Here is a 20,365-nt window from a genome sequence, read left to right as displayed (position 1 = left end):
TGTTACCTCTCCTTGCAAAAGTAAAGACACGTACTGCACATAGATGAACTTTTGTACAGTTAAATATGATGTTGCCAATATATTTTTGCAGAGACAGAGTTATGAGAGTTAATCAGATCTGCACATACGTTTAGGGTATCGTGTAGCAGTCATTTGTTCTCGTGTATGGCCGAGTAGAGATCGAAGAGTGGTCGAATGTTGTCGCGAAGGGATCGGGTATTGGTCTGGGGTAAAATAAATATAGAAGTCGCAGTGATCTGGAAGCGATCGGACATTGGTCGAGTTAATCTGGAAATGATCGGACATTAGTCGAGCAAAGGTCGAAATGATCGAGTACTGATCAGAAATTTTGTTGTATTCTGACCAAATTCGATTTCTACACGATCCTTTCCCGATCAATTCGACCGCTACTCGACGAATTCTCGATCTCTTCTCGAGTGACTTGCTTCTCGGTCCTTACTCGATTGTTTTTGACGTGTCAAAAACTCTCGGGTAGATAGTCAGATCGATGACGAGTAGGGAAGACTATCGCGAACATCAGTGTCGATTGAGTCAGACCAGTCTCCCGATCACGAAATTTGTCTTGATCGGGCTTAATCTGATAGGCAGTGTGAACCTAGCTTAACATTCAAATCGCCTTGTAATCACTATATTTGGTGATCTGTTTAGGCTGCTTTTGACATGTCTTTCGTATTTTGTCTTCCAAAACTTTGATCATAAGAGAATGACATCCCGAGAACACGGTGAATGACATCCCGAGAACACGGTGAATAACATTCCGAGAACAGGTAAAGCCATCCCGAGAGCACGGTGAATGACATCCCAAGAACACGGTGAATGATATCCCGAGAACACGTTGAATGACATCCCTAGAACACCGTGAATGACATCCCGAGAACACGATGAATGACATCCCGAGAACACGGTGAATGACATCCCGAGAACACGGTAAATAACATCCCGATAACACGATGAATGACATCTCCCGAGAACACGGGAAATGAAATCCCGAGAACACGATGAGTGACATCCCGAGAACACGGTGAATGACATCACGAGAACACGGTGAATAACATCCTTAGAACACAACTCGTGCACACGGCAATTGTTAATTGATTAAGACGGTTTTTTTATTAACTGAAAGAAAATAAATGAAACGTGCTAAAATTCCAGTTTTACTCCCGACAATACAATTGTTTTTTTATCTATGGGCATTATAACAGTATGCATACATAACTACATATTTTTCCTTCCCGTCAATAATCTTGTCACATTCTGTTAGATTTTTTTCACTTCATTTATACTTTCAAAATTTCTTATATGCTACTTATTATAAATCTTTAGAAGAGAGAGAGAGGATATCAAGGATCAAAACATAATTCATTTATCAAATGAAAAAAATATAAAATACTTCACAGGAAGCAAAGACATGAAAATGTGTTAGCCGAAACATCCCGACCAAAAATTTGAAAATAAAAGCTATAATGAAATAAGATAAAATATTCATCGAGGGAAATCTCAATTTAGTATCAGGACATTTATTTTATTTTATTTTACTTTGATCTAGCTACTTAAAGGCATATGAAACTTCAAATTAAAAAAAAATGATGCATATGTTTTTTTATAACTAAATCTGAGTAAATGGCTACTTTTTATTATAAAACTTATGTACATATACTTTTTTTCTCGTGAAAAATCTATTAGTCCAAATTTTTAGAACTTTTTTTTAATTGTTTGCTTCCATTAATCAATTCCTCGATATATTTTCGTATGCAGTGAGCTCAGCGTGTCGTTTTCATAAAATCTCGATGATCGCAATACGCATGGATCTGTCAAAGAAATAAACTATGATTATCGTATTGCACATGTTATACACGTGCTCAATATCCATGCTTCTTTGTTGATTGTTTACATAAAGTGACAATCGCTAAACTACGGCTTCAAAACACGTCATTTAGTAAGCTGCAATATTTTCACATCATACACTGCTACTTTTGCATAGATACTTTTCTGTACTAAAAATCGGAAGTACTGGAAATTTACTTTTAATATTAGAGAATGCTGAATATGTTAAGGTGTAACCAAAAATCTGTAGTATTAAAAATTCAAGTACAACTCACACACAGTGAAATACAAGTACCTAGATAGTACTGAATATCAAAAGTAGATTTCCAGTACTTAAAGTTTTTGTTACTGGAATAGTACCAATGCAAAAGCAGCTGTGTAACACACAGATATTTTTTTTGGACGATTTAAATACGATATTGATGCGTAAAAAATGAAAAAAGCGTGAACAGAAGACTACGTTTATGATATATACATGCATTGGTTTAAGAATTGGATAAACATTATTGTTCACCAGCCACTCGTTTGATATATTTTGTTAAAATGGCTTACAAAATGTAATACTCGAAATATGAAGTCAGGCGGCAACATGTTTTTCCCTATCCCTGACGTCAATTTATCCATAGAATGCAAGCGACTTCTATCAACAAACTATTGCAACGTTTACGTGCAAAACAGATTTGTTTTATAAAAGAATTATATCCTATACAAACTATTGCAACGTTTACGTGCAAAACAGATTTGTTTTAAAAAAGAAATTATATCCTCTATGACTACGTGAATATAAAGTGCAAGTTGATCTGATCTGATAAACTATCGCTATAAACTAATTACCATCCTGTTAACACACTGAAAATCATACTGTAAAACACAATAGCACATAAATCTAACGCTGAGTACATAGTAATGTCATGTAAGTCATTTCTATTGGGTGCATAATAATATGGACTATGCATTATGCAAATATCTTTTAATGTTTATAATACCAATCACCGAAAGTTTGTGGTTACTTAAAGAGCTGACACCGCCATGTACAGCAGCAATTCTGGTAAGTCTAAATTTCATTTTATTCATTATAGCCTTACATGTCAGAACGAGGTTTTCATTTGAACTGATTTATTGAAATATAAACTCCTATCTATAAATATACCAGTTACCATGTTTGGAGCTCGTCTGTTAAGAAATAGTCAATTTGGGTCGAAATTTAGAAATGAAGAATTATGAGCTTCGATGTTCCTATATTTCATCGATGGTTATTTATAATGTTGAGAACAGTTTGTTTGTCGTACAGTTTTTTTCTTTTTTTGCAATAATAATTGAAATAAATAACAAAACGTTACTAATTTAAAAAAATTTTTATGAACAACATGGTTCTAAACAGCCAATAGGAGTGCCGCGGTGTAGTGCATCGGACTACTAAACATAAAGGTTCCTGGTTCGATCCCCGTTCCGGAGAGAAAATGTCAGAGACTGAATTTTCGGCTCTCCCTTTACACCATTTGCGAGAATGGTCTTGAGAAATGATGATGTCCGTCGGAAAGGGACGATAAATTAGTGACCCTTGTTAAAAGAGAGACACAACTCTTGCACGTGAAAGACCCCCTTGTAGAATACGGCTACAAGGCAGCACTTGCACACGCAAATTGGAAGGGGATTTATATAAGTTGCAATAACTTGTTTCCCAATCCACTATACATAAATATGTTTAAACTAAACAGCCTAGTGTTTGGTTTTTGTTGTTGTTATGTTAGTAGATTAATTTTATCTAATTGTCTATTATAGATTTTGTGATAGTTACTGCCTCGAATATAGAGAATTCTAATCCGTTAGAAGATATAATAATTCCTACTATCCTTAATATCTGAAACAAACTTGTAATTTATTTCCAGAGAATGTCTGTATCAATTTACCACGTGTTTATAGGATTACTGTCAATTACATGTATATCGTAAGTAAGCTTTATTAAAAACAGTACATTTACCATCAATTCACAACTCAAAATCACTACGCGTGCATCCATGATAAGCCATCTTAAAAAAAGTATATTTACTATCAATTCAAAAGGCAAGGTCACTCAGGTCTATGAAAACACCAAAATCAAAAGAATATTTTTTTGTTGGTCTTCTGAATTTCGGTAATATTGAGGTCCCCAACAAGGAGCAAAAAACTCTCACCTCACTGCAGGTTAAAGACAAAGCACCTCACTGAATGTCCAAGACGACCACCTTACTAAGTCCAAGACGACTCACTTTGCTGCAAGTCCAAGACGACCCACCTCACTGCATGTACAAGACCACCAACCTAACTGCAGTTCTAAGACGAACCACGTCATTGCATGTCCAAGACAGCCCAGGTGGAATTCTTTGCTAACTATCGTTCACAACTGCATTGTAGAACACAGCTGCAGGGTAATAATATCAACAAATTAATGTTTAATTAGTTTACTGTAATCGATTGCCCGACACAATCTCTGAAAAAAAAACACGGACCGTACCAAAATATCCGTAATATAACTTGGAAACGATTTACGTTGTACAAATAACAATGTTTTATGTTCAGAAAAAAAGTTTCTGACACTAAATTTATCAACCTGCATGAGGTATCCTTATTTTCATAGACGTGTTATCATTTATCAACAAAAAATTCAGATTTTGTCCATTTAAAACCAGTAAAGGAACCGAAATCCATATTTCCAAAGAAAAGCAGTAAAAAGGTTTCAATTTGATGACGAAAAATAGATGCAATTGACATTTCATTTCAAAACTACCAAACATTTTCAGAAAGTGTTTCTGCGTGTGGATAATTTTATAAAATGACACTTTTCATGTTTTATTAAAATTAATTGCCCTCTTTAGAAAAAAAGAAAAGATAAGATATTTATATATTTCTTTCATAGTAATCAGATAAAATCCTCTCACTACTGTATAAAAATCATATCAACATTTTCTTTTTTATTGTACCTTATGTTTACTATGAATTTACAGAAACCTTACAGATGCGTATCATCTTAAGTTAACTTAGGTGTTTTCCTAGATCAAATAAAACCCTTTAAGATTTGAACTTATATGTACCCCGTTACAGTAGTCTTTATCCATTAGTATAACGTTTTTTCATGAATGTTGTTTAAAGGTGCCAAAAATGGTTCAACATAACAGAGGAGTTTATGGTGATTCCAAATAATAATGGTAAGCAATCAATCCTTGAATATTAATGCTAATGATGCTCTATTAAGGATATTTTAATTATTTTCCAATTTTTCAAATCGGGACCTATTTCTGAGCATTTTCTCTCGGACGCCTCGGGCTAGTTTGTTATAGGCAAATATAATTTGACCTGTTTGGAAACAGTTTAGAAGCAGTAATCTAAACTCACATTATGAAAACAAAACACTAAATAAATTTGGCGCATCCTGTGCACCTGTCTGGAGATATTTCAAACCAAAATTATGTCAATCTGAAACCTAATTTATAAATCATGCCAATATTTCAAATATGTTATATATGTATTCCAAGCAAATAAATTAACGGCAAAATCAGAGTGCAACCGCAAGAATAAAATGATAAAAAATAATAAGGAGAGCACAGTTACTCTGTAGTGAAGATTATGAGAAAATTTTCTATTAAAGGTCTCGATAAAGAGTTATGGAAACAATATGGGTATATCTTTTCTTAAATAAATGACACAGTCAAACCCTGTTTAGAGAAAACCAAGCATTTCCAGAAATGTCCGATAAAACCAAAAAGGAAGATGCACAATGTAACTTCTACAAACCGAGTGTCCTATAGTCTGAACCTCCAGTTACAAGAAGGATTGATGTCAGTATATGTTTTACTTTTCTATTACTTTTAGGGATCAAATACTAATATAAATTTTGGATCTTATCTGTTCTCTTAGTGTGACGATATTATCTTTGTCTGGTGCATGTAGATTGCATTGCTACCACGATCTTGATGTCTTCATTTTCAAATCATGAGGAATATTGTAAATTGTTTTGAAATGATAGTAAATACATTCTGAGGCATAACACGCTAATAAAATATGAAAAATAACTTGCTTTGAACTAGACTGAGCTGAGTCAAATTTTAATCGTGCTAACACATAAGGCAGCAACCATTTGATTTTCTGGGGGGGGGGGCTATGGTTTTAAGGGAGTTCGCTTCTCAGTTTCAAAGTAAATAACTTTTCAAAAGACTAGTTTATATTGATAGGGGATTAATTAAGGAATCCATAGAGCAAAAAACATATAAAGGTCGCCGTGCTCGTTTTCGATATATTAGCCATTGAAATTTTGGCGGGAAAATATTCTCTCTTGACTTTCCATAGCTTTATCATTGACAAGTTAAAGTCCTCAAAAACTATTAAAAAGTTATTAAAATTTTAAAAGACTTCAACAGACAGCTTGAAACTATACATGTAAAAGAATTATAAAAAGAAAAATGGGGGTCACCGGGCAAAATTTGTTAATGCATTCCAATGGATAAAACCAGAGGATTCCGAAAATCTGACCAAAATTCCAAAATATTACAAGCCAGCTTCCTTAATTTACCGAGGAAACAATCCACTCAATGTAAAAAAAACAATGTTGATACATGTTTCTTGATCTGATAATCTCGTTTGTTATTACATTGTATTTGTAATCACGTTGTTTAGAACAATTTAGGAAATATTGGTCATTAATTAGACTAAGTATATATATATATAAGCAAATTTACAGATCTAACATTGTTGGGTTGATGTTTAGACGAGTTATATATATATATATATATATATATATATATATATATATATATATATATATATATTATTCTGAAGAACCTATGTTGATACAATGGTACACAGAAACACATAGACATACATAATAATATTATAAGACATATGGTGAGATAACATCAAATAGAAAAGAAAAGAATGTATAAAGACTCATATTAGACTTCTGTCGGGTGATACAGAGTTTCAAATTGGACGTCTTTTAGAGAACAAAAAAATAGACTTCGAATCAAATCGCTGGCTTCACGTCCACCACTGAATTACAAATTGGACGTAGAAAAGAGACCGAGCGTCATTCTGAGTCCGACATACATGTATACTGTATTCAATAATTATTTCTTTTTCAAACTTATGTATACATTTCTACTAAGTTTGAAACATTATCCAGTTTTTATCATTTTTGCAGGTAGTCGAGTGGTTGTAAAGTTACAGTTAGAACTGAGCCAAGTAATAGCAGACGCAATGGCAATGGTAGGAGTCCTTATACTGCGTTTTGGATTTACAATAACCAGTAAAATTTAGGCAGATGATTTATCTTTTATTATACTTAGACTTTGTCAGACAATAAAAATAAAAGTAATCTTACTTTATACTGTTAATATTCTGTTGAACGATCTAACTACATTAAAGATCTTTCCTTAATTTATATAGTTTAATTTAAAACCAAAAAGTCTATGCATAAATGTAAAACAAAAGGAATGATTTTTTTCTCCATATTGTTTAATTTCCCTTTTTTATGAACGGTGATGTTCCTTTGGCACCGTCTTATGGTGTTTATACATCCCAATTCGTTCGTTATGATCGTGTCTGTAGTACGTTTGGATTTCAATGCCCATAATCTAAATATTAATGGTCAATTAAAAATGTCGATATTTCGTTATCAAAATTACTTAAAACCTTTATTAAATTCATCTTTTAGGTACACAAATTAGGTTTACATGTTTGGCTGTACCGGTAGAAAACTCGTTTTAAACGGAATAGCACATCCTGAATTTTACGGTGATGTTAACCGAGACGGGAAATTTAGATACGATCCGGGAAAACGTATGAATCCTTTTAATGAAATTATTCTTATAGGTAACCGACTTAATACTGTCACTGTTGTACACATATGCCCTTTCACGGTACTACAATGTGTCGATATCTTTATTTTGGCATTGACCAAGGTCATATTTTTCTAAGTCTTAATGACGTCTTTTAACTAAATCCTTTGGATTTTTGCTGTGTACTGATTGATAATTTAGTCTTAGATGAATGTTTTTTTTTATTTGTTGTTATTGGCTTTAAACTAGCTGTCAGTAATTGCAAGCAATCTCAGATCTGTACTATATGTCTTTTTTGTTGTAAGGGGTGAGTAAACACCCTTCCAAGTCCGGTCTGTGTTTTTGTTAGATGTTTTCTTGCTTTGAATCAATCTGATGAATTGAGCCCTTTTCAGCTGTTTTATAGTCGGTTCTAATGTTGTAACACCCCTGTCCAAGGTTAGTAGAAGGTTGGGCGCTCATGAACATTTTGAAGCGCGCCACATTCTTTTTGTTCATGTTCAAAGTTAAAAGTCTGTAGTTTTAAAAAGTTGTTATCGTTGGTTCAAGTCTGTCATATTTATTTTTCGTAAATTGTTTTGTTATATGCCGTTAGTTTTCTCAATTGCATTGTTAGATTTAGTATTTTTCATTTCATAAAATCTTTTAAAGCCATCTATACGGTATGGATTATGTCACATTGCTGAAGAGCGTATGGTTTCCAGTAAATACTAACATCCACTTCATTTGAACTTTTTGGATAGTTGTTTCATTGGTAATCATACCAGATCTCCTTATTTTTTTTATATTGTAATGACTTTTGATATTTCTGATTTAATTTAGAGAATTTGTTTCTTAGAGCTATAAACTAGGCTGTAGCAGTACAATTTTCTCGCCGAATTTTCCGGTTACGCTTTGTTCTCCAGTCTTTAGTATTCAAAGTTGTGTTTTATATACTATTGTTTGTCTTTTGATAGCATTTCGGAGTTGCTAGATCGTCCACAACATGCATGCAGTATTTGACAAATACACATGTATTGCTATGTAATGTGTATTAAAATGAAATGCTCCAAATGCAATATACTGTGTGGAAAAACAACAACTGTCATACAAAACAGTCTCAAATCTAGAAAGTGGTTTTGAAACCATTTCGATGACAAGAACTTATTTCAAACACACCTACCTACTTTTCCATGTTGTGTCATGTGTACTATTGTTTGTCTGTTTGTCTTTTTCATTTTAAGCCATGGTGTTGTCAGTTTATTTTCGATTTTTGAGTTTGACTGTCTCTCTGGTATCTTCCGTCCCTCTTTTAAAAAGCTTTTAAAAGTTATCAATCAAATCTAAAAATTAACCTACAAATCAGTTTGAATAACTTATTATACAGTAACATATCGATAAAATCTTATTATCCTAGTCTTTTTTTTAAAAGAGATACTTCTCCTTATATGCTTACTTCATTTTTTCTGCATTAAATTTTATGTTTATATATCAGCTCTTTGGTATTTGTTTGTATTGATAAATACATTTTGTAACCTTCAACATAACTTTGAAATCACTTATTTCAGAGTGTAGAGATGCACCATTCTATGAACCTTCGATGGCAGGACGATAGATTTATACGACAAGGCAGCACAGATCCACACAAAACCTATATCAACATGTATGGTACAGATCCAGACTTTGAGTTCATTTGGGTGCCAGATGTATACATGACCAATGAAGTACCGTCAGGAATACTAGATTATCAACCGACAGATATCATTAGAATTTACGAAAATGGCACATTACTGTTATCAAAACAGTTAAGTTTGATTGTTCCAAGTGTCATTCTCCAAAACTCTTTTTGAGGTTATAGGTTGAAGTCTTTGAATGAAAAATATAGTCCTTAGATCATCAATCATCTTCCAAATAAAAAACACACGACAAATATATAAATATGTACTTTCATTTAATCCAAAAAAGTGGACCAGATTTTTGAAATAAGATCAACACGTATTACAGTCATTGTATCTTAGTTTCGTATTGATTTCGTATTGTTGCCCTCTGCCTTTTTCAACTGTTTTTATGTTAAAAAAAAATAATAATAATAATAATAATGTATGCGCAAAACTTTAGGCTGACGAGATATGTATCTTGTTTTTTTTTCATCAAACAAGTTTTATCTTTTCCAATTGCACTAACCACAATTACATCAATTTTTCCACAATCATGACAACACCGAATTGTAATAATAATTCATTACTCGCCAAGCGCAACACGACAGATGGACCTGGCAAGATATGCCTACCCTTTCGGAACCTAAGACCACTGGTTGGGTTTGTCTTGCCGAGTCGTTCTATCCATAGGTTTGTTCAAAGGTCGACTCGTTTTTCTGATTGACCATTGCCGACGATAATAGTAATCGTTGCCTTATAGTAATCAATGGGTTTGTCCGTCCATTGTTCACTGTGTCTATTAAAACGACACCGTCAAAATTTGATCGGACTCGATGGTATCTAACATCCGGCACAATGACGGAACATCAATAGACAGAAGAAAGATAGGTTTCTCCTTATTTTCTTATTTTTTTATGATATCGAAGAATATATATACATATGCAACTATTTTCTATTGTGATATGCAATATTTTCAAAATGACGAATTGAGTGAACCTTGCCTCGAAATTGTTTAATTTCTCGTTAAATTGTTCACATTGTACGGAAAGAAAGGTACGGGAAGATAGATACTGACACGGAAATTGCAAAACTAGTCATTATGAGCATCTCAATACTGGTATTTATGTGTATGGAACGAAAGAAATTGGTCATTTCAAATTAAAATACACCGGTTTTGTCATTGTTGTTTGCTACACAATTACCCGGTTTCGTCTATATATATCACCCGGTTTTTTTATATTTTTTTTAAACCAACAATTTATGAAAAGCAACGTTAACACGGATCTGAACATTGTCTTTCGAAAGAATTTAAATATATATATTTATTGTAAAGTAAACTTGGCGTGTTTAAATTTATTTTAAACGGGCACTTCTGGACATAGGTAATTATAGTAATACACATTTTCCTAATGCAAGGCGTAACCGTTATTTCACTGATCTTCAAACTAATTTTAAATGGAATATAAATACTCAGTAGCAAACATTATGATATTTTTTTATATAGGTTTTGAGATAAATCGCAATATGTGAACCCCCCCCCTTTTTTTTACACAAAAAACTCTATATAACGCTTAATAAAAAAAAATTTAAACATCACTAAAATGTATGCAGAAGTTAAGATTTATATTACTAAGAAGTGTATAAAGTTTGATGCAATAATGATAAATCGTTTTTGAGATATATATGGCGCGACATGTTAAAAAAACACACTCCGGTTTAACTTACAAAGTCCTGTAACACAAAAAGATTTAATTTGATTTTCACTAAAAGGTTTACAGATCGTTTGACCATTTCAAGAAATAACTTTGTTAAGTTTCATGAAAACTAGATAAGCTGTCAAGTTACGGTGCGACATGTTTACGCTGGACAGAAGGATAGACGGATAGATAGACGGACGGACGGACAGAATGACTGATAAATGAAGGAACGGACGGATGGAAGGAAGGACAGACGGACGGACGGATGTATACAATAATACATCCTGTCAAAATTGTGACGGGCGTGTAAAAGTGCAATGAAATGAAAAAAAAACTCTTAGTTAAAGGTCAATAAGTTTTATTAGGATATCGGCCAAGTCGATTTATTTGTATATCTTCTTGACTTCCTAAAAAGTCATTTTTGCTATATGACTTTTATATGTTTGAAAATAATAGATAGAAATTGATAAAAAGAACTTCAAATTCGTCATTTAAGGGCAATGCAATAACTCCTTTAAGAAGTAATGTGAGAATTTTATAGTAAATGGACAAATGGTAGAGCTCAACATATTGAAGATTATCATCTGGTCCTTTCGAATTGTCTATGTCTACGGCTGTTTTTAAATAATTGACATCATACACTTGCATGCCCCCCTGTTTATTTCTTAGCCATCACGGCCATCTTGGTTGACAAGCGGGGTCACAGTAAACTTTTTAAAACTAGATACCCTAATTATAATTAAAAAAGACATATGATTTTAGATAAGGTTTGTTAAATGAGCCTAGTAATTTTAGATGTGAAAATCTATGTAAAAAATTGTATTGAAAGATAATGAACGACGGTCGACCGGTGCCAAATGATGAAAACAAAATACTTTTCCTGTTGGGCCAAGTGAGCTAAAAACATCAAAAAGTATTGTTCCATACTTGTATATGTTGCAGTCAAACCTTTTAACTTTTGACATATACAGCTTTATACAAATAGTTCAAAACGCTATGAATTCGAATCACTTAGTCTCGCTTGTTTAAAAATATCAATGAGAATGTTTATAATAAACATAATCAAACTCACATAATCCGATTTCGCGGGTGTTCCTGTTTTCTTATTTCTTACAATATTTTAATTCGGTATACACTTTATAAGATAAGTGGTGAACCTAGAAGACGTATAGGTTGCACGCCCCGACCCCACCTATGATGTATAGTTGTTGTAATCCTTCACTTCCTATACACATTCATTTTCTATGTCGTTTATGCATGCATATATACATTTGTCTTAGCATCAACGTTTATCCTTAAAAGGATTTATTTTTAACGATCATTACATACATAGAATGATTAGATTACTTATAAAGGTGTCCATCCTATTGTACGAGAAAATCACATATCAATTGTGTGTTCCGATTTTTTAAGACCGTAAAATCTAATTTCAAGTTTAAACATGTTTTCCATAATTCATATAGAAAACGCATATTTGAGAGCTTTAACCTCAATTTGCGTTATAATCTTCATTTCTATCTATTCTGCTGTTAAAAATTTTTGAATGCAAAGTAAAATTAAAATTATCTGTGTTCTATAAGAGTAGGAATTCTACTGTTAGCTTATTATTTATTTGAATATGAGACTGATCATATAAATAATAAGCCGTTGTCCTGTGAAAGAACTTGTTTTCAACGACCCGGTCACAAAATTCCTTTTTACACTGAAGTTAAATTATCAATTATAATGTAATGCTATTATGATTTTTTTTATTTGACCAAACCGGGTTATGCATTGTGAAATCTATGACAAAACCGGCCAGTTCCATTTTGACATGACCCATTTCTTTCGTTCCATACTCAGAAATACAAATATTGAGATGTTCTAAATGACAAGTTTTGCAATCTCCGTGTCAGTATCTATCTTCCCGTACCTTCTTTCCGTACACTGTGAACAATTTAACGAGAAATTAAACAATTTCGAGGCAAGGTTCACTCAATTCGTCATTTTCACGTGCATTTTTACTTATTTCTCCGTTAATATAGAACGGTTGTAGAAAATATTGCATATCACAATAGAAAATAATTGTATATGTATATATATTCTTCGATATCATAAAAAAAAAATAAGAAAATAAGTAGAAACCTATCTTTTTCTGTCTATTAATGTTCCGTCATTGTGCCGGATGTTAGATACGATCGAGTCCGAACAAATTTTGACGGTGTGGTTTAGACACAGTGTTGTTGTATAACCGATTTATATTGCATTCAAAGCATTTTTATTATGCTCAATTTGTATAATAATCTAAAAAGACAGGTTTCATTTGATTTTTGTAAAAAAAAATTAATTAAATAGGGGTAAAAAAACACAGCCGTTTAAAAAAAAAACATTTTTGTTTGGATTTTACTGACAATTGATTCATAGGTATTATATGCTTTTGTTAAAGTTCCTAGTGTTAATTTTGTTATAGTAAACACATTGTGTATGCTAAAAGATCACAAGTTGTAAGAAACAATACTATTGGGTAAATTATTCAAATCAATTTATTGTGTCAAGAAATGTGGTGAAAAAAATGGTGTTTTTTCAAAAATTAAAATAAAATGAGATACATCTTTTACTGTTACGATTTATGGTCTTCAACCATGAGAAGAACCCATACACATAGGACGCATTATAAGGCATGGTATTTGTTGTAGGCATGTTGTGATGTTTTACTGTAAACTAAGGTTGTTTACTCCCTGTAATATTCGAGTATTTGTTGTAGGCATGTTGTGATGTTTTACTGTAAACTAAGGTTGTTTAAAGTGCCAATGACCAACGAGATATGTAGTATACAGTTTCAGAGTAGTAAGTGTTTTAATAGTAGCTAGTGTTGTCATATATAAGTTCAAGAAAATAAAAATAATTTGACTCAATTAATTGCTGTACTTGTAATTGCCTTTTTATGGCCCTTTTTAAAATTTTGGGATACACCTGAATAAAAGATAAGGAGATGTGGTATGATAGCCAGACAACTATCCACCATAGTCTAAATAAAGTGGATATTATAAGTAACCATGGATTGCTACTAACACTAACAATTTGGGGATCCATACGGGATCAAAAGTGAACTCTAAAACGAATTATCGCACGACTTTTCGTGTATCAAATTACACAATGAAATACAATTACATTAACATAAGAGGTCCCGATATGACAAAATAGAAAACAATTCAACTAAAAAATCCAACGGCCTGCTTTATTGTTGTATAATTGTAAAACAAATAAGATAAACGACATCCACCGGATTACAAACTTTTGATACTGAACAAGCATAATATATGTATTGTTGTGAGCTTAAAGATGTTTATGATCTCTAAACCCACCTCTCCTAACATGGGACAGAGGTGTAACAGCCCAACATAAGAACATACTGAAAACAAATATTTGTAAACGACTAGACTTATCAGAACGGTACGAAGAAAGAAAAAATCGCATTCAGACTAAAGACACAAACTAATGATCCAAGAGCTATTTTTCATATTCTGATACTACTTCAAATTCAATAACACTTAGATAAATAAATCAAGAAAACAATTAATAACAATGAACATATCTAACTGCTCAAGGATTCGCTGTTCGGTGTGTGCCAAGACTCAGTATTGAAGGCTGTACTTTGACCTATAATGGTTTACTTTTATAAATTGTGACTTAGATGGAGAATTGTCTCATGGCACTCATACTACATCTTCTTATAACTAGGTAGTCGAATACCTGTTGATTTTAATTTATAACTAAAGGAATATTGTGAAAAATATAAATTCGTTATAGACGACGAGCTTAATATCATCATGTTATAATAATTATTCAATAAAGAAAATACTTGAATCCAATGAAAACACCAACATTATAAAGACAAAAAAAAAAAATATTGATATAATTGGTACCTCTGAATCCTAGCCTCGTAATTTTAAAGCGATTAATTTATTTAATGTTTTTTGGTTTTTTTTTTTATTTTCAGACGCCTATAGTGAAGTTTTAAAGCGATTGAATTTTTTCTTATGTTTTTGCTATTTTATTTTCAGACGCCTATAGTGAAGTTTTAAAGCGATTGATTTTTTTCTAATGTTTTTGCTTTTTTATTTTCAGACGCCTATAGTGAAGTTTTAAAGCGATTGATTTTTTTCTAATGTTTTTGCTTTTTTTATTTTCAGACGCCTATAGTGAAGTTTTAAAGCGATTGATTTTTTTCTAATGTTTTTGCTTTTTTATTTTCAGACGCCTATAGTGAAGAAGAAATGGATCTTGACTGGTTCTATAACCCTCCTGTTACTTTCTCAAAAGATTATGTGTCATTAGTTTCAAAAATATCCAACACCATGACAGAAAAATGTGAAGGGGGTGAAATATCACCGAATGGTAAATATAGATATATCATACTCACTGAAATATCTGAAATAGTCTGATATGCGAACGATGTTTAAAACCATATTCTTCCTTCTTAACTTTCCTTAACTTTTCTTCATTTTAGAATGTTTTTTCCCTAAAATTTTCTCGATTAATCAACTTCAATATGATTTTTTTAAAGATCCAAATAAGGCAGCAACCATTTGATTTTCTGGGGGGGGGGGGGCTATGGTTTTTTTTGGAAAAAAAAGTTTGTTTCCAGTTTTTGGAGAAAAAAATAATTTGTTTTTGATTCTGAGAAAAAAAAATTGTTTGTTTCACCCTCAGCTTCCACTATATGTAATGCTAAAATTGAAAGAAAAAAATTGTTTTCGACTTGTCGCGAAAAAAATAGATTGTTTTTCGCGGAAGGCGAAAAAAAAAGTTTGTACAGAAAAAAAAACCATAGCCCCCCCCCAGAAAATCAAATGGTTGCTGCCTAACTGTTTCATATTGTATATAAAGATTTATAGATATAAAGTGATTACAAATAATATAATGCGCACCACTAGATCATTTGGGAAGTGGAACTCTCTGGCTCTAAACCAAGTGATTCTTTGATGCTTTCAAATGTTTTTTTTTTTTTTTTTTTTTTTTTGTGGCAATTCATTTTAAATATCATACTTTAACAAAAATGACAAAATACAATGTGCTGCTTGATTTCACAATTTGAAATGACTAGTATAATAGATATCTTTATCAAAGGTACTATACAATTTACATGTGTATCACTTTTGCTACAATATGTTTCTGATAAACAGTGCAGGTATGCAGTATCGAAAGCATTCTGTACAATATTTGTGAAATTCTACAATGTCATTGATAAGCAGTAAAGGTGTATGTAATAAACCGTTGTGATAGCCCAAAAAAATGGATAATATACATACATGTGTAAGGGTTTTTTTGCGTTTTTTTTATGTGTGTTCTTCCAAGTTAAGCCTTGACACAACATTCTATTTGTTTCAAAGTAAAGCAACAGTTTTATGTTTTTAGAACTAAGACCATGTATACAGCTTAACATTGAAGTCGAGCAGGTCTACAAAGGATTTATTGTTCAAGTATATCTACCGAGCAGTGCGATAATATTCATGTTATGGTTGGGATTCTGGCTCAATTTTAAGGAGGTTTCAGCCCGTATCCGTATTGTCTCAGTAGCTTTTACACTCACCGTCACACAGATGGTTGGTGTAATGATTGTCTTTCCGGATATTGTGGAGTTAGAACCTTTGGTAGTATGGAATGCATTTTGCCTCGGTATGAACATACTAGCATTCATCGAGTTCCTCGTTGTTCATAACATGTATATTAACATCCAACTGAAGAAAGCACAAAGTCAAGAACTGACGGTTACTCCATCATCTTCATCGGCAGTATCTATGCAGGTTAGAGTATAGCTATTTAGTCAATTTGTATAAATAGAAACAAGACATATACAGTATCTATATTTCTATGGTGCCACTTCCATTAAACTTAATCAACGAGAAGGGGGAATATATAAAGGTATTTATAAGTTCAATAGTCGAAAACAAACTGACGATGCCACCACAAAATAACCTACAAAACACAAAATAAAACACTAACACAAACCCCACCAAAAACTTTGGCGATCTGAGGTGCTTCGGAAGGGTTTAAAGATCCTGCTTGACATGTGACATGTTTTACTTCTATTAATTACGTAAATAAGTTGTTTCAGTTGGTTATTAAAGGCTTCACACTATAGTGGATAGGTTATTAATTCTTATCTAACCCTAAGGCACCAATTATTTAATGTAAGTTTCCTAACCCTGAAACTTGACCGAATGGGAGATTTTCAAATAAAAACGCGTTTGTTTGTGACAAAGGTTATATAAGACTGTGACCGATTTAAAGAACCTTTGAAGAAATAAAAAGCACCAAGAACAACTGCACATAACACTAAATCAAGATCGACACGAACACCTTTTATTCAAAACTATTAATTAGTAAGGGTAATCTAATTACTATCGACTCGAACATCTTTTATTCAAAACTACGGGTAATCAAGATTGACACGAACATTTAAGTGAGACAAAACCAAACCTTTCATTCAAATCTTGAGGTAATCTAAGATCGACACGAACACATTTTATTCAAAACTAAGAGTAATCTAAGATCGACACGAACACATTTTATTCAAAACTAAGAGTAATCTAAAATCGACACGAACACATTTTATTCGAAACTAAGAGTAATCTAAAATCAACACGAACATCTTTTATTCAAAACTAAGGGTGATCTAATCAAGATCGACTTGAACACAATTTATTCAAAACTAAGGGTAATCTAAGATCGACACGAACACATTTTATTCAAAACTAAGGGTAATCTAAGATCGACACGAACACATTTTATTCAAAACTAAGGGTAATCTAAGATCGACACGAACACATTTTAGAATAATCTAAGATCGACACGAACACCTTTTATTCAAAACTATTAGTAAGGGTAATCTAATTACTATCGACTCGAACACCTTTTATTCAAAACTAAGGGTAATCAAGATCGACACGAACATTTAAGTGAGACAAAACCATTCTTTTATTCAAATCTTGAGGTAATCTAAGATCGACACGAACACATTTTATTCAAAACTAAGAATAATCTAAGATCGACACGAACACATTTTATTCGAAACTAAGAGTAATCCAAGATCAACACGAACATCTTTTATTCAAAAGTAAGGATAATCTAATCAAGATCGACACGAACATCTTTTATTCAAAACTAAGGGTAATCTAAGATCGACACGAACACCTTTTATTCAAAACTAAGAGTAATCTAAGATCGACACGAACACATTTTAGAATAATCTAAGATCGACACGAACGCCTTTTATTCAAAACTAAGGGTAATCTAATCAAGATCGACCCGAACATCTTTTATTCAAAGGATAATCTAAGATGCTTTGAAAGGGTGAGTAAATCCTGTTACACATGTGGTACTTGTCGTGTGTTGCTCAAGTACGAGGAAAAGAGGACAGGATTGCGGAAATGACAATGGTATCTTAAACACAAATCGAGTTGAAAGACAGATTTAAGCGAGACAAAACCAAAATGTTTTAACAATGGCTGATCTCCATTTTGTACAATGATAAAAATAGTCGAAAGAAGTGCTTACATACTCCATAGCATGCTACACATGTATCAATTTTTAAGAAACAATGAAATATTCCATAGTTTCTACACATGTTGTAATTTGTGTGCGAAAATACGGTAATCCATGACTGCACCACATGTAATAATGCTCACAAAGCGCTGTCTACAAAAACGGGAATCAAAGATTCAAATTTTGTTTGTGGTAACTAAAAATCTTACTTCGTGTAGAACCATCACTGACTACAACGAGAAATACCTTACAATTAAACAAAACGGGATAAATATTTAGTTGCCTCCATCAATGCTTAAACATTTTATATTATTAAAACATCTGCATTTTTTTTTTATAGAGTAAAAATATGGTAAAACGTATTCAAGTCCAACCTTTGAGTGGAGACTTAGACCCAGAAGACCTAGGCCGTAGACGAAAAAGACATAGACCACCATGCATTACACCGGACACTGTAGATAAAATGTGTATGGTGGCATTTATTTTCATCTTTATTACATTTAATATTGTTTATTGGACCACCTTTATGCATTTTGACTTGTAATGGTTTTTCTTTTACAAAACTATATGCGACTTGGATGGAGAGTTGTCTCAATGACACTCATACCACATCTTCACATGAAAAGGGGCAAACAATATGTTGAAAAACATGTATCTTATTGGAAAGTATGTTTGTATTTTTCACCAGGGTTTGTACTTATGTTCTTACAATAAATCGATGTTAGAATCTCCAGTTTTCATAGTATGCTTATGAAGGCATATTTTGTGACATAAAAAGTAAGGTTTTTTTAGTGTTCTTCAAAACATTAACGGTACAAATTGTACTTAATCAGATGGCCTTTCGACAATATATGTCTCTTCAGTGTCACTCGAGGCCAACATATTTAAAATTAGCAGAACCAGATCGGACGCAATCAGAGGTACACTTAGATTTCTTTTTATTCGATTACCGTTTAAATTAGATTTATTTAAAGTAAGTTCCTTTGGGTAAATTTCAGCAGTGTATGGAGAAAATTCTTGATTGTTTAACGAAAAAATATCATCAAGATAACGGTATTAAAGTGTTGTTGAATTTATCAGTTAAATGCAATTTCGACGGGTCTTTTCTGAGTTTGATCATAAACTGTGATTCATAACAGTACAAAAACAAGTCTGCTATGGTATTGTAAAGTGGGTATGGCCGGTTTATATTCGACTTATGATTCTTTATTGTCTCTTTATATTTGGTATCGCCTGCCTCTTCTGCACTAGTATTTGACCATTAACATGTGAAGAGAATTTTGGTTGAAGTCAAAGAAAATTAAAACAACAACCAAGTAGGCAATTTAAATAAAATATACATATTTTTTATATAGAAGAAATTTCTTGATATTCCTAAACGGAAGATTATACATACAGAAAAATAATTATACTTAACAACAGAATTATTTTCATTTATCTGTGAATAATATGACGCAATTTTTTTCAAAGTTGATTTTTTTTTGAAATTGTTAATCATTTCACAGCGGTATAATACTTTTACTTTAATTAGTCATCCCTTATTTTTATTAATTTTGTATTTACATTGTATCATAGATCAAATTTATTCGTTCAGTGTGTGTTCATTTATGTTACTATGTTTTTTGATTGAGTTAAGTCATTCCAATTGATATTTTAAAGTGTGTCTTTCTATCTTGTGATGTTACATTATTGTTTCAGATTAGGGAGAATGTTTGGTACCATTTAAACGATTAATCCTGCTGCAATTGTTTGCACCTGTCCTAAGTGATGAATCTGATGTCCAGTAGTTGTCGTTTGTTGATGTGGTTCATAAGTGTTTTTCGTTTCTTGTTTTTATATTGATTAACAC

At 32.3% G+C, this 20,365-nt stretch overlaps 1 protein-coding gene across 1 annotated transcript; it reads left to right on the top strand.

Moving 5' to 3' along the window:
* Nucleotides 1–2,773: 2,773 nt before the first annotated feature.
* Nucleotides 2,774–20,219, top strand: LOC143069854 (gamma-aminobutyric acid receptor subunit rho-3-like). The gene is made up of 9 exons (XM_076244658.1): nucleotides 2,774–2,893; nucleotides 3,735–3,793; nucleotides 4,975–5,030; nucleotides 7,019–7,083; nucleotides 9,203–9,438; nucleotides 13,733–13,815; nucleotides 14,969–14,977; nucleotides 15,226–15,366; nucleotides 20,215–20,219. Exons 1-9 carry the CDS (start codon nucleotides 2,789–2,791, stop codon nucleotides 20,217–20,219), a joined length of 759 nt encoding a protein of 252 aa, XP_076100773.1. The 5' UTR covers nucleotides 2,774–2,788.
* The last annotated feature ends 146 nt before the right edge of the window (nucleotides 20,220–20,365 follow it).

Source organism: Mytilus galloprovincialis, chromosome 3 (assembly GCF_965363235.1).
Source record: "Mytilus galloprovincialis chromosome 3, xbMytGall1.hap1.1, whole genome shotgun sequence".
Lineage (NCBI taxonomy): Eukaryota > Metazoa > Mollusca > Bivalvia > Mytilida > Mytilidae > Mytilus > Mytilus galloprovincialis.
Note: the sequence above shows the minus strand (reverse complement) of the source record. Positions and strands in the feature narration are given on the sequence as shown.